Source organism: Doryrhamphus excisus, linkage group LG2 (assembly GCF_037039965.1).
Source record: "Doryrhamphus excisus strain RoL-2023G ecotype Guam linkage group LG2, RoL_Dexc_Guam_v1.1, whole genome shotgun sequence".
Classification (NCBI taxonomy): Eukaryota; Metazoa; Chordata; class Actinopteri; order Syngnathiformes; family Syngnathidae; genus Doryrhamphus; species Doryrhamphus excisus.
The window spans coordinates 5,538,861-5,551,314 of NC_136358.1; the positions used below are offsets into that span (position 1 = coordinate 5,538,861).

Sequence of the window (12,454 nt, forward strand, 5' to 3'; positions counted from 1 at the left end):
ATACAGCTCCCATGTTTGTAGCGATTTTTTTTACAAGCATAAACAAGCCAATCTAACTAGTAGAGCAAACAAGTAAAGAAAAACAGTAAAAACAGACACTTTAGCATACTGTAACAGGGGGCCATTGAAACAAAAAAGCATATCTTCCTTCAGGATGGCCGATAGCGGACGCACAATCATCCTGTCCATCCACCAGCCTCGCTACTCCATCTACCGCCTTTTTGACAACCTCACGCTGCTGGTCAACGGCAAACAGGTCCCGACGTGGTCCACCACTATGGTGCTACTTTGTGCCTCAATGACCTATTTAAACATCTCGCTTAGGTATACCACGGCGCGGCACCGGGAGCTCTGGAATACTTCTCTGACATCGGTAAGAGCACCATTGCTCTACACAGCCATGTAGCCTGTTAAGAGTATCTAATGTTCATATTTAATATTTACAAGGGTACACCTGTGATCCTCACAACAACCCTGCAGACTTCTTCCTTGATGTCATCAACGGGGACGCTTCTGCAGTGGCCCTGAGCAGTATGGATGGAGTAGGTGTGTCATGAGATGTTTTTAATTTTTAGTTTAGCGTTATAAACTTTTTTTTTTTTAAACTTTATACAAAAAATAAAAATAAACCTTTAAGCGGCAAAGTCGCAAAATTGGCTGACATAAGTGACTTTCATATGAGCAACACTTGTGTGTGTTTTTTGATGCAAATTTAAGGCATTTGATGAGTTTGAAGTGAGATAAAATGTTGTGATATATTGTCATATCGAGATATTGTCACACTCCTAATCAGTGGATCTGACATTTTGATGAGTGTTGGCCATCATGGAGATAAGCCTGTGACCATTTCTGAGCCTGGTGACATCATAATACGCTAATTAGATGAGTAAATTTACTCTCATCACAAACTTTGAGTCAAACGTTCTCATTTACAGTATGCCTTTTATCACTAAACAACCGTTTGACACAGTAATATCAAAACGGAATATTTTCTTCTAAAGGGTTAACTGCTTTTTCTTTATCCCAGACTCAGATTCAGTTCTGAAGTCCAGACAAGTAATCGAGGATAAGCTGGTGGAAGAATACAGGAGCTCAGCTTTCTTCAAGCAGACCAAAACTGACTTGGGTTGGCATGGAGACATCAGTTAACCCATAATTGGGTCAGAGAAATGAAGAATACAAAATATTAACTGTCTCTCTGTCTAGAGAGGATTGTCCGTGGTCAGCCGACGAAAATCTACGCTCCTTCTAGAACCATAACTTACAATACCAGCTTCCTGACGCAATTCCGGTGGGTTCTGAAGAGGACGTTCCGGGACCTCATGCTCAACCCGCAGACTTCCATTGCTCAGGTGAAAGATTTCTTGGTCCAGTTTAAAAGTCTGAATTTAAAAGTCTACTAGATTAACTAAACCTATTGATGATGACTGTTATTGTTCAGGTTGCAGTTACTCTGTTCCTCGCTGTGGTTGTAGGGGCCATTTTCTTCAACGTCCAGGAAGACCAGAGCGGCATCCAAAACAGGTTATTCTACTTGAGATCACCTTTCCACTCTACTATTTTAGGGGGTATACACAGTAAAACTGGCGCCACAAACTCAGGCTTTGTGCTCAAGATGCAAAAGAAAACCCCTAAACTCTGCAGACTTAATTGGTCTCGCATTCACATGACGGGGCATTTGATGTCATATTATTCGAAAAAAAATGTAGTCATCCTGGCTGGGATATTTTACAAAAAATGAGAAAGAAATTATTACGGAGTGTTATGAGGAGTTCCCAAAAGATTATGATTGCTAAAAGCAGCCAATAGAGCACGGGTTGACCGCTGGAATGTCAGCATAAAGTGCGTGAATGGGCAAGTTAATACTGCTTATTTACTAACTACCATATATATATATATATATATATATATATATATATATATATATATATACATACATATATATACATACATATATATACACACTATAGGATAGTATATATATATATATATATATATATATATATATATATACACACATACTATAGGATAGTATATACATTTTTAAAAATTGTTTTATAATTATATAAATTTGTTTTTATATTAAAACAAGTGTAATGCATGTGTAACGCAGTTAATAGATGCCTCAGAGGGTTTATTCATCCAGAAAATATTGTAATATAAGACAACTAACTGTACTCACACAAGGACTCATTTACATTCATTATTAATATTTCATATACCATTTTATTTCTGGTGTTACCATGTGCATATCTAGCGTATTCCCTCGACTAAAAGTCTATTTCGCTAATTGATGGATAATATCAGGCAATTATTTTTTTCCCAATGTTTTTTTCCCTCCATGTCCCCTCAGGAACTTCAAAGTTTCTAAATAAATGGAGACAACATCTCAGAATTAAAAAATGAGTGAAATAGTGACACTTTCATAGCCCATTTCAAGCTGCAAGTCTTAACATAACCTGGTCCCGGCCAGACTATGAGTTTAATCTATGTTACTATGGCGATACAGCTGCTTTAAAAGAGAGCTGCCCTCAATGAACACACAAGGCCGGCTTTCCATTCAACACAGCTTGCTAACCCACTACACTCGCTTTGCAAAATAACCCCATAGACTCTTACCAGATCGTTGTGGTGCTTCCAGGTTTGGTGCCTTGTTCTTCATCACGGTCAATCAGTGTTTCAGCTCACTATCTTCGGCCGAACTCTTCATCTTGCAGAGGAAGCTCTTCATGTAGGTGATAAAATAGCACAGATGCTTCTGTTTATTCTGCTAGGGATCAAGTTTAAAGCTGTGTTCTTTCTGCAGTCATGAGTACATCAGTGGATACTACCGGCTGTCCGTCTACTTCCTGTCCAAGGTCCTGTCTGAGATCCTCATGCTGAGGACCATCCCTGCCATGGTGTTCACCTGCGTGTCTTACTTCATGATCGGTGGGTCGCAGACTATTCATCGTCAAAACTGTCCCAACTATTTTCCCATTCAGTGTCTTTGGAGTGGTTTCATTTTAAAGTGCGTTCAACAAAATGATTGTACATACTGTATAGTACAGGGGTCGGCAACTCTTCAGTTTCCTTCTTTGCCAACAATGCTTCCTATGTGGCGAGAAACAAAACAAAAAAAATTTGCAAGACATTTTCAAAACAAAACAAGCACCCATTTTCTGAAAAGCAGTAATTTATTTCAAAGTAGACCTTTAGTCTAGCCATGCACACATCAAGTCAAGCGGTATTAGCCAGTGAGTGAAAAGTAAAAGGCTGTTAATCGCTGTACTACACATTTTTGGAGGCGTCAGGTACTGAGGTTTAACCAACGTACTATCACAACCAATCAATCAGTTACACATGCACACTGCAACAGGTGAAATTACAAAAGATTAAAACTTTTATGTTTGCAGCTCTAGACAACTTTTCTTTCATGGGAGAGGGGACAGAATAGTTCTTTTGATAATAAAGGTTGCCGACCCCTCGTATGGTACATTGAATATATTGTACAGCACTTAATCCCATAAGAGCTCACCTGCAGGTCTGAAGCCGACAGTGGCAGCCTTCTTCCTCTTCATGTTCACTGTGACTCTTGTGGCCTACACGACCACCGCCATGGCACTGGCCATCTCTGCTGACCAGACGGTGGTGGCCATCGCCAACATTTACATGACCATCGTCTGCGTCTTCATGATGGTAACAGTCACATTAGCACAACCACTGCATTTAATTGATATTTCTTCAATATTGTTTCACTCTATTGGATCCTAATAGCAGTAGTAGGCTGCGCCCCAGCCATTTTCAGTGTGCTGCAGGTTCTTTGCCAAAAAAATTATCGAATGATCTCATGTCCGTGAATGCACCTTGCGCTAGTGCTATTCTCTTGCTATGCACCATGTTTATGAGCTACTTGGTCAGCTTGAGCAGGCGGGGAAGGACATGGAGTGTGGACTTAATGCCTTTTCCGTCTGACACACTGCTTGATAGCTTTTGGAGAATGTGAACGTTGTGTCGCATGGGGGAAATCTGCCCACAATGCAGACTACCAAGTACAGTATGATGGTACTGGGAGGCGTTTCATACCCAATTCGAACTATTGATTTATGTTATCTACAGAAGAATATTATTATTAAACTTATCTGCCGAGTGTTGAATCACAGCAACTGGATTTGAGAACCAGTTGGGAACCACTGCTACTGGAATACACCATTAATGTGTTAATGAAAGGGGTGTCACGATACACTCAACTTAAGAGACGGACGAGACGATACACAATATTGGGCGCATGAGAACAAGACGAGACAATATTTTAACATTACTTGTAAGAAAACTATTGTCCATAGGTATGAATGTGAGTGTGAATGGTTGTTTGTGTATATGTGCCCTGTGATTGGCTGGCAACCAGTCCAGGGTGTACCCCGCCTATCGCCCGAAGACAGCTGGGATAGACTCCAGCACGCCCTAGTGAGGAGAAGCGGTAGAAAATTTGTGAATAATTGAATTTGCGTTATGTATATGGTAAAAGAACTACAGTTCCCATGATGCCTAGAGCACGTAACCAGGAAATATTAAATGTCTAAAATAGCTATTATCACACGTTTTGAAGTCTTAATACTGCAATCATATATTCATCTAACCTGTTAAGTTTAAGTGTATAATTATTACTGACTCTATTGGCGGATGTGTTCTCACAATGCTTCTCTGAAACAAAAAAATATCACAGACACTCCTAGTTAATGATCACAAAAATGTGAAATGTGTTGTCCTAGATCTTTGCAGGCTTGCTGGTCAATCTCCCCTCCATTGTCAGCTGGTTGGCTTGGTTGAAATACCTCAGCATACCACGCTACGGCCTGAGTGTAAGTCAATGAACACACACCACTAAGCTGCAACCATTTAAAAGTATAGTGACGTTTTTTGGCTCTCCAGGCTCTGGAAGTGAACGAGTTCAAAGGGTTGGACTTCTGTCGCGGCGTAAACACCAGCACCATCCCAGTTGGAAAAATGTAAGAACTACTCAAGATGGGGGTCTCAGCTTGATACATTTCATGATGATGGTCGATGCTCTGTGTTCAGTTGCAAAGGGGAAGACTTTCTGAATGAGCAGGGTGTGGATTACTCCAATTGGGGGTTTTGGCAGAACCACTTGGCCCTCGGCGTCATGACCTTCTGCTTCCTCACCATTACCTACCTCAAACTGCGCTTCTTAAGGAAGTTCACTTAGACCAGATTTGCCATGTCTCAAAAATGTCTTTTGCAGATTTTTGTTCATGTTCATTCATTCATTTGATTCTGTTCTACAATTTTGTTGATAAAACTAGCCATGCTGTGGTGGTCACACTGCCTACCAGCATGTGGCAGAGTTGATACCACAGTGCTTATAACTTGAATGTTTGAAGAAATTATCCTGTTTTTTTTTTTTTGGGTCACTCCTAACTAGCTCAATACTCGAGACTTTTTGCACTTTTTCGTTATTTTTGAAAAATAAAACATCTTTCTGTATTTCATGTCCACTTTCTTTAAATATTATTCTATTTTGAAAAGATTGATAAGCACTCAACTTTTTAATTTGGAGACAAACCCTGAAAACTGCACATATATGCTGCCACTTACCTCCAAAACTCCAAAAGCAGGAAAAATCTGGTTCTGCTTAGGGAAGGGGTGTACGAACTATGGCCCTTGGGCCACATCAGGCTGGTCAAGCCTCAATCCAGCCCGCCAGGCATTTCCAAATTCCTATTTTTAAACCTTTAACATTGAAACTGTAAAAAAACACTGACATACTCCCTCTGCAAGGCATGCTGGGTAGCTTGTAGTACTCTCTCCCAATATTTTGCTGTGTTTTGCTAGATTGCAAAATATGTTGAGGAGGTTTAAAACAATGAAACAAATTTTGTGTTCAAATAATTAGTGTTAAAGGTATTTAAATCAATAAAACAACAAATGTGTGCACCTGCCTACTTTTGGTGCCCAAACTTTTTCAACACCACTGTATTTACATGTGAAATGATCATTAATATACGTCTCTTTATAAACCAATAAATCTGATTCATATCAGCCAGCTAGGTGATAGGTGAACACCAAACCATTTCCTCTTTTTTCCCCTCATTCGATTTCCAATACAATTAAAAATAATAATTTTACTAAAACCTAACTGACTAAACTAGACCAAAACATTTTGAAATTTTGTCAACTAAAATTAGACTACAATGTTTTGGACCAAAACTAATCACATATTGACGTAACTCTCAAAATGGCCTGGGAATGCCTCATTGTCCCCCCCAGGTGGAACTGGAAGAGGCGGCCAGAGACTGGGAAGTCTGGACTTCCTTACTGAGACAATGGATGGAGAAAATGGATGGATGGATGCGGGGAATCAAGTGTGCTTTCAATGTTCCAATGTTTTATTAAATCATAATTGTAAAATGTCTGCCTAATATTAAGATTACAATACAATAAAAATACAGGGAACACATTGTTTGGCTTATGTGTGGATTAGCACTGGCTACAATTAGCAACTTTCTGTATTTAGTCAATGTGTGTGTGCCCATGATGGAGAGGTTAAAGTGGCGTTCTGTCATTCCTCAGAACCTTGCTGTATTTCCCTAAAACAAGAGAGGAGTACATACTTGTGTGTTGTATGCCAACTGCTATTTCTACTTGTTGGACCACAAAAAGGGACAATATGTTTTTGTGTGTCGTACCTTCTTTTTCTCTGAGCTCCGGCAGCACAGCGCTCCTCACATCCGGGAAATGAACGTCCAACCTTGTTTTGGGCACAACAGAATCTCCACGGTCATTCTTGTTGCAGCAGTGGTTTAGCGGGATTAAGGCTGTGTTTCCCTTTGCCTGCGAGAGAAAATGTTTAGAACCCTTGTGGTGTGCACAGGTGTGCGAATGTGCGAGTTGTGTCACCTGTGAGGTGAGCGTTCCCTGAGGTTGCTGGAATGGCTGACAGTAAACGCCACTGTGATACCTCCACCTGTAACAAACAGTTGCATGAGAGCGCTAATGGCATATCAATCACCGTGGCAACAGTTACATAAATTTGGGTTCCTGTTTCCTACCGGAGATTGTGTGTTCCAGGTTGGGGTCTTGGGTCCAGGTGATCACTGACAGCCCCACCAGTCAAAAAAGGATTGAGTAGATTGGGCATTGATGATTGAGGGTCGTATTGAGGGGGTGGAGCCAGGGAGGCTTCCTCTTTGAAATCACAAACCTCTGCGGCATCCATGTTGTAGTGAAGGAGAGAGCTTCGAGTTGAAGACCTGTGATCTGGTTTCACTGTGACTGAAAGTGGATCCACAATGGTGGATGCATTAGCATCATTTTTTTTTGCTTCTGGAAAGCTCTTTGTTGTCTTTCTAGCTTGTCCCACCCAAATCCTGGAGCTGTTGTCTTTATCTGAGCCAACTATTGTCTTTTCAGTTTCCATGAACATAGCTTTAGGAGCTTCATTCAATAAGAATGTTGCTCTGGATCGTGGGATTATGGATGTTTGAGGTACCTGAAGGTGACTTAGAGCAGCTTTGGTCAGTGAGTCGTCTGGTTTCATGTTCTTGTCCTTTGAATATTCTTTCCCATGTTCTACAGCTGTAGAGAAGCACCTTGAAAGTCGGCACGCATCTTGTGAGGGTTTAATTGAAGGTGGTTTGGACAGTTTGTCCTTAAGAACTGTGGACAGTGCTGAGGGTCCCACAGTGATATTCTTTGAAAGGCTATATGACCAAGATGTGTGCTGATCGGACGTTGGAACAACATTTGAGGTGGTCCTTGCTTGGTTTGAGGACAAGTTGAAGGTCTTTTTGACACCAACAGCCATGATGCGGTCTTTTGATGTCAGACCCGAGTTGGCTCCTGCTTTATTTTTCATGGCGGTGACCATCTTTGCTCCACTATCTCTACTCTTTGATCCTGATATTCTGGCGGATTTGATAACATTTGCTTCTGAGGTGTTCTGTATGGTTCTCGACTGCTTTGAGGGTGGCTTGCCTTTTCTTCTCACCACCTTCTCGTCGTCCTTCCTGATGTTTTTCTTATCCTGTACGTCTCCAAGGATGTTTTTAGAATCCTTGCCTCTGCGACTTTGTTCATCCTCTTGGCATATTTCTTGTCTTGAGGCTTTTCTTATCTTTGAGAGTGTGTTCTCTTTGTACTGTTTTTGGATTCTGGCTCCCAGCTCATCCAAAAACCTGAAGAGACCTAGGATTTGTCAGATTTTTGTAGCATGTTTATCCAAAGAAGAATTGTTACCTGACATGGAAGTCGTCGCGTGTAAACAGTGGATGTTCCAGCAGCTCTGAACACCGAGCTCGTTTCTCTGGATCCATCTGGAGACATTCCTGGAAGACCACACAGAAGCTGATATTGAGTTAAAAATGTGTCTGAGCAAGTGTCTGAATGGAACCTGAGCCAGATCCAAAGCGTCAGGTGACACCAATGGAAAGTGCTGCTCCAGAGGAATTCTGCTGCAATGCTCTGGCAGCCTAATGCCAGAAAATGCAGGATTTTTGTGGAATAACTCCTTGTGATGAGCGGTCAGGTTACCTGTAGGGACGAAGAGAACTGTTTTATAACTGTTTATAATCATAAGTGTGGGAAATAAAACAGACTGGACTTACCAAAGAACTTCACAATGTGGTATATTTGGTCGAGGTCCGAGTCTCCAGGAAATAGAGGCTGACCTGTTAGCATCTCAACTAGCAAGCAGCCAGCAGCCCACACATCTACCGGTCTGCACATGTGAAACACACGTGACACCCAAGAACATCCTGCATGTCCACACACCATCACTTACTTGCTGTACTTGGTGTCGCCCACCAGCAGTTCAGGAGCTCGGTACCAACGCGTGGCCACGTAGTCGGTGTAGGAGCCACCCCCGGTCGGCGAGGCCACAGTGCGTGCCAGGCCAAAATCGCACAGCTTGACTACGCCCTCCCCGGAGATTAGTACGTTCTCAGGTTTGATGTCACGGTGAATGACCTGCAGGGGAGATGAAGTACGGCCTCACTCAATGTCAACAGATGGGGCTCATTCTTCTTGTGTCTCACATTTTGCTGGTGGCAGAAGGCAACCCCCCTCAGGACCTGGAAGAAGCACTGCTTGCAGGTGATTAGGTCCAGTCCTTGTACATTTTGCTCCAAATCATCCAGCAGAGTCCGCTCCACAAATTCAAAGACTAAATACCAGTGACGGCGATGCTGCCACACATCCAGAAGGTTCACCAGATTGTCATGCCGTAGTTTCTTCATGACACATCAGACAAGAATTTATATTTATACTGTAAATGGACGACCAGGAGGTGCGACTGACAGTTACCCTGAGCAGCTGGATCTCCCTGCGGGCAATCTTCCTCACTGACTTGTCCTCATCCGAATCCAGGAACTTTTTGATGGCGACGAGGCGGCCCGAGTCTCGATGGCGGCACTTGAGTACTGTGCCATAACTGCCCTTACCAACTAGACCCAGAGACTCATAACGCTCCATGCCAACCTCAAGATAACAAACTGCTGTTGTGGTTAAAATTGTACAGTAGGTGGAGAATTCACACTCAATTTTGTTTATAATCCCAAATGTTACATTTAATACATTGGGAGGGACACATTTTTTCTGCACTGTGACTTTCAATTAACTCATTGCCAAAGTAATTTTCATCAAAAGGCCCAACTTAATGGATTAATGTTTAAAAAGAGCAGATAAAACACCCATATGCAAAAACGGTTACACACTTGTTAAATTGATATGTAAGATTGGCACTCTCAAGGAATTTGGACACATTTCATAGGCAGCCGCAGTGTTTTGTTAACACAGTTTGTGAAATGTTTTAATGCTACACAAAATGGCAGCAAGATAATGATAACCATAAAAATACCTTGGTGACAAGAGATACATTCAAAAATAACTGTTTGTCTGAGAAACTTCACATTGAAGTTGTTTTTGTTAGCTGCACCAACAAATACATGAGAATACATTAGTTCTCCAATTCTGCCTTAAGTAAATGAAATACATTTTAAGATCATTAATAAACTATTTCCACTAATGGTTTTGGGAAGAAGAAATATAACCTTACTTACTAACGTTAACATAAAAATAATTTACGTATTCATTAACATTTATTCTTGGAGTGTGACAGCGCGTTTATTTTGGGAATAGTTCTCTCATTAGACTCCATAAAACCAACATGGGACATTCAAAGTCTTTATTTAATAGGGTTGATTTAATTTAGACAAGTCTTGTTTGTAGTTTTATTTACTGATATTGGTTTTGCAACTGTCTCCATTGATTGTTTTGTCCATATCTAGTCCTGTATTTATGTAGGTTCGTTCATATCATTACGTTGATATGCAAGTAGCTAATTCTGAAATTTGTCTAAGATCATGGATACTTACTTGAACGCAGTAAAACACAATAAAATCACATGACTGTCAATGGCGGAGACAGGCACACACGAGTCCCCCTTCGACCATCACATAGAAGCGACTTGAAAGTTAGCTAGGCTAGGCTAGCAGGTTACCAGCTAGCAGGCTAATAGCTAGCATGCTGTTCGCTCGTAAAACTCACCAGAAAAAGCACGCCTCAAGCGGTTTGGTGAGTCTCTGTTGTCGCCGTGAACCACCGGAGAGACATTGCTTCGCGTATAAGTTCAACTTATACAGTCACCGAAATTTGTGTTGTCTCGGTGCTCATCCATGACCAGTGAGATCTACGGGCAAGCCAGTGGTTGCTAAGGCAACCATTCAGGTCGTGTGTTTCGCAGCCGCACTTTCGATTCGTTTTATAATGGTAAAATGTGAAAGAATTCAACTGTACATTTTAAAATTATTTAAAACATATATAATATGTGTTTGCAAAATCAATAGAAATAAAAACAATGAATTTCAATATAACAAAATAATTGTGGACGGCTTATGTCGTGACTAAAGCACTGAATTGGAAAAACATGAACACGTGAGGATAAGTGAGGAAGTGAGGATAAGCGGTATAGAAAAGGGATGGATAAATTAAATAAATGCACAGCCAAAATTGTGTAGGTTAGCAAATATATTTAAATATAATACTGTATTTATATTCATTTTAGCACAATGACAAATGGCATTACATTTGACTCTTATTTAAATCATGACAACAAGCAGCAACTTCACGCTCGTTGGAACAAAACATTGGCTGGAAAATAAACAACAATCCAGGATGACTTCCTCCTCCAACAGCTTTATGGCGTCATGCAAATTTCAGAACCATCGGCAGAAGCGTTCCACTCATTCTTCATATTTAGGAATCCCCAGTGTGGAACGCTGTACAACATACACAGTAGTCCAACATGTCTCTTTGCCAAACCCCTGAATCCCCCATTAAAATTCTTCTCACAAGCAGTAACCGTCAACAACAAACACATTTGTAACAATTGCATGGTTTAGTCACAGCACTGCCAGTTAGTCAAACATTAGGGCACATAAAAAAACAACAATATATTGGCATTAAATAAATTAATCATATCAAATTAACACAGTGGTTGATATTCAAAATACATATTTACATATTCAAATAAAATGAAAAAAAAATTAAAACAGTCTTTAAGCACAAATGACAATTAATCACTAAAATATCTGCCTCTCAGTTTCCATTTTTTAATTCCTCTTTGAAGTTGATATGATATGTCAACATCTGACATCATTTGTCACTGATATGTTGTTCTGCTATGTGCCTCGTCGTCAACATCTGCGTGACTGTGGACACTGAGAAGCTGCAAAGGGGACGCGACAACATGAGAAACAAAAGCAACGAGAGTTTGCAGTCCCATGTGCAAGGAAAAAGAGTCAGCGTGCACGCAAGGGGGTGCAGAAACAGAAGAAGAAATCAAATTCACAAACATTACGGTCACACTCACGCACAAAAGGCTGCCGCTGGAAAGAAATGCACATACAAGAAAAAGAAAGCAAGGTAAATAACAAAGATGGCCGCCTCATCCACATGTGCAATCATGCTGGAATCTAACACTGAAGGCCAAAACGTTCACTTGAATGCCATCAACACACGGGGTTTGAGTTATAGGTCATAGGTCAATTGCCCATGACGGCATTTTCTTGAGGGTGCCGCAAGGGGGAATAAAAAAAATCAATTTAGTTCCGCGCTCATTTCCTCCTCATGTCAGGATGAGTGACAGATGGCAGATGGGGGCCCTCTACAGGCAGAATACTCGCACCCCCATGCTGCTCAGACGTCATCAAACAACCACCACTTTTGTATTGTATTTCGAAAATGGTTGCTTAGTTACATAGTTACAAAAAATATACGTTTTAAAGAGAAACTACTAGTGTAAATTTGCCATTTTGGATGACCCTCTATACAGGTCATAAGCTGCATTCAAGAACACTTGGGAAGTCTGACAACTCCAGTGTCCATATAGGAAAAGTGCACTGGAAAATATCTCTTGAAGAGTTCATTCATTTTGAAATGGGATGTTAGCGCCAAGTGG

The 12,454-nt window shown here is 40.9% G+C and overlaps 2 protein-coding genes across 9 annotated transcripts in view; one reads left to right on the forward strand and one right to left on the reverse strand.

Annotated features, from left to right (window-relative positions):
- abcg2a (ATP-binding cassette, sub-family G (WHITE), member 2a) overlaps nucleotides 1-5,478 on the forward strand; it is a 9,540-nt gene extending 4,062 nt beyond the window's left edge. Inside the window, exons 7-18 of the mRNA XM_058067972.2 lie at nucleotides 154-256; nucleotides 325-373; nucleotides 448-546; nucleotides 1,028-1,126; nucleotides 1,207-1,352; nucleotides 1,442-1,524; nucleotides 2,642-2,731; nucleotides 2,807-2,931; nucleotides 3,524-3,678; nucleotides 4,752-4,841; nucleotides 4,912-4,988; nucleotides 5,059-5,478. Of these exons, the coding sequence (XP_057923955.2) occupies nucleotides 154-256; nucleotides 325-373; nucleotides 448-546; nucleotides 1,028-1,126; nucleotides 1,207-1,352; nucleotides 1,442-1,524; nucleotides 2,642-2,731; nucleotides 2,807-2,931; nucleotides 3,524-3,678; nucleotides 4,752-4,841; nucleotides 4,912-4,988; nucleotides 5,059-5,206 (1,264 nt within the window). The 3' untranslated portion in view covers nucleotides 5,207-5,478. The remainder of the gene's footprint in view (nucleotides 1-153; nucleotides 257-324; nucleotides 374-447; nucleotides 547-1,027; nucleotides 1,127-1,206; nucleotides 1,353-1,441; nucleotides 1,525-2,641; nucleotides 2,732-2,806; nucleotides 2,932-3,523; nucleotides 3,679-4,751; nucleotides 4,842-4,911; nucleotides 4,989-5,058) is intronic.
- LOC131125912 (cyclin-dependent kinase-like 2) overlaps nucleotides 1-10,715 on the reverse strand; it is a 23,918-nt gene extending 13,203 nt beyond the window's left edge. For 4 of the 8 annotated variants that reach the window (XR_013629804.1, XR_013629801.1, XR_013629803.1 and 1 more), the window contains exons 1-10: nucleotides 10,543-10,715; nucleotides 9,301-9,474; nucleotides 9,033-9,227; nucleotides 8,780-8,964; nucleotides 8,604-8,716; nucleotides 8,236-8,529; nucleotides 7,050-8,184; nucleotides 6,898-6,964; nucleotides 6,687-6,831; nucleotides 2,620-2,725 (exon numbers count right to left, since the gene is read on the reverse strand). Coding sequence is in view for 4 of the 8 variants with exons in the window: in XM_058067941.2 (XP_057923924.2) it covers nucleotides 6,544-6,587; nucleotides 6,687-6,831; nucleotides 6,898-6,964; nucleotides 7,050-8,184; nucleotides 8,236-8,529; nucleotides 8,604-8,716; nucleotides 8,780-8,964; nucleotides 9,033-9,227; nucleotides 9,301-9,468 (2,346 nt within the window). In the remaining 4 variants the exon portion in view is untranslated. Of the gene's footprint in view, nucleotides 1-2,619; nucleotides 2,726-6,312; nucleotides 6,588-6,686; nucleotides 6,832-6,897; nucleotides 6,965-7,049; nucleotides 8,185-8,235; nucleotides 8,530-8,603; nucleotides 8,717-8,779; nucleotides 8,965-9,032; nucleotides 9,228-9,300; nucleotides 9,489-10,542 lie in introns of those variants that run through there. The other 4 variants (XM_078796413.1, XM_058067941.2, XM_058067942.2 and 1 more) reach the window with 4 other exon arrangements.
- Between the last annotated feature and the right edge of the window lie 1,739 nt (nucleotides 10,716-12,454).